The sequence below is a fragment of the Adiantum capillus-veneris genome, chromosome 3, assembly GCF_014529385.1.
Source record: "Adiantum capillus-veneris isolate H3 chromosome 3, ASM1452938v2, whole genome shotgun sequence".
Lineage (NCBI taxonomy): Eukaryota > Viridiplantae > Streptophyta > Polypodiopsida > Polypodiales > Pteridaceae > Adiantum > Adiantum capillus-veneris.
The window spans coordinates 168,319,976-168,321,575 of record NC_140933.1 but is presented as its reverse complement, the minus strand read 5'-3'; the positions used below and the strand labels follow the sequence as shown (position 1 = coordinate 168,321,575).

At 51.5% G+C, this 1,600-nt stretch overlaps 1 protein-coding gene across 1 annotated transcript; it reads left to right on the top strand.

Annotated features, from left to right (window-relative positions):
- The first annotated feature begins 255 nt into the window (after positions 1-255).
- Positions 256-930, top strand: LOC147462155 (protein SMALL AUXIN UP-REGULATED RNA 8-like). Its single transcript, XM_086502815.1, has one exon. It carries the CDS (start codon positions 338-340, stop codon positions 815-817), a length of 480 nt encoding a protein of 159 aa, XP_086358941.1. The 5' UTR covers positions 256-337; the 3' UTR covers positions 818-930.
- Positions 931-1,600: the final 670 nt, after the last annotated feature.

Genomic DNA, 1,600 nt, shown 5'->3' with positions numbered 1-1,600 from the left:
ACATCGAGAGTGGGCTTGATGTCATAAAAGCGGACCAATATAAATTCAGGGCAGTAAATGTGTGGCCTCGATCTTACACCCGCCCCCCAAGAGCATTCCTACCCTAGATTCCGTGGCCCCACGCCACGTTAGAATCGCTTAGCGAGTCTCAAGGTAAAGGTGGCAGGTTGAAAGCCTGGGGGATGTACGAATCCATTTTTCATAGCCGTTCGTCCGCCTGGAGATCAGTGCACTCCCTTCTCCACCGTTCCGCCCCCTCTCTCAAATACTTGCTGAAAGGTTAGCATCTTCTACCTCTCTCTCTCTCTCTCTCGCGACTCTCTCTGTTCAGGAGAGGATGAGCATGAAGGTGCAGCAGATAGTGCGGCTGAGGCAGATGCTGCGAACGTGGAGGAGGCGGGCGCGGGAGGGTGCTGTACAAAAGAAGGGGGGCAGCGGCGGCGGGGTGCCGGCGGGCCACGTGGCGGTGTACGTGGGCGCAGAGCGAGTGAGGTATGTGGTGAGCACGGCACAGCTCCACCACGCCATCTTCAGGGCGCTGCTGGGGCGCAGCCAGCAGGAATTTGGGTTTGAGCAGGCGGGCCCCCTCTGCATCCCTTGCGAGGCCGTCTTCTTCGAGCATCTCCTCTCCCTCCTCGACTCCACGTCGCCCTCGCCATTGCCCTCGCCCTCTTCCACGCCTCTTGATGATCAGCTCCAAGACCTCCTCGACTTTTACTACTCCTCATTTCCTGCATCGGCATCGCCCGCCCTCAACGGCTCCCCTGCTCATCAGTTGTTGCCATCTCCGGCCCTTGCTCACCCTGCTTCTGCCTGACCATCAAAACAGGTGCCCTGCCTTCATTTATGATGAGCTGGTGCCTATGTCAATGTAGTTGGTTTGCATTATTTTGATGCACATTTGCATCACATTTTAAACTTTTTCTCTGCCGTATGTCGTGAAAGTAGTTTTGATGCATAGTAGCAATCTCCCATATTATAGTTTTATTAAAGCCTAACCTTAATAGAGTAAGGTGTGCAGCCTGATCAAAATAAGCAAGGCGCATACAATGAAGGTAGATGCGACAACGTCTACCAATGTGCACTCTCTTTTGTGTCGCTTCCCCTTGACACTAAGTGACACCAACGCAAAAATCAAGGTGGCATGGGAAATTCCACCACCCCCTCGCCACATGGGCTAACCACCTCACCTGCATGCATGTTGTGTAACCCTCCATGTTTTTATCAGGCTATATTGTGAGTTAACACAAGCTGCCCAGGTTTTTGAGGTTTAATTCGTGTTCGGGTTTAGTTTTTAAATAGCTTGTGCGGTTGCGATTACCCCGGCTTTCGTTCATGGACTTCCCCATCGTGGATCCCTTTACCCCCCTTTAACAAATGCGAGTGTTACTTTGTGTTGCTGAGGGTCACTTCCCGACGTACCATTCCCTCCCTCTCCATGCTTAAATGCTAATCATGTTTCTTCATGATCACGGACGGCCTACCTTTTATTCATCATAATAGTGTGGCTCGCCTAGTGGTTTCACTTGCTTGACTCTTTTTTCTCGTGTTGGTGATTACTATAGATACACACGTTGGTAGTGTCAAAATGTACCACCAC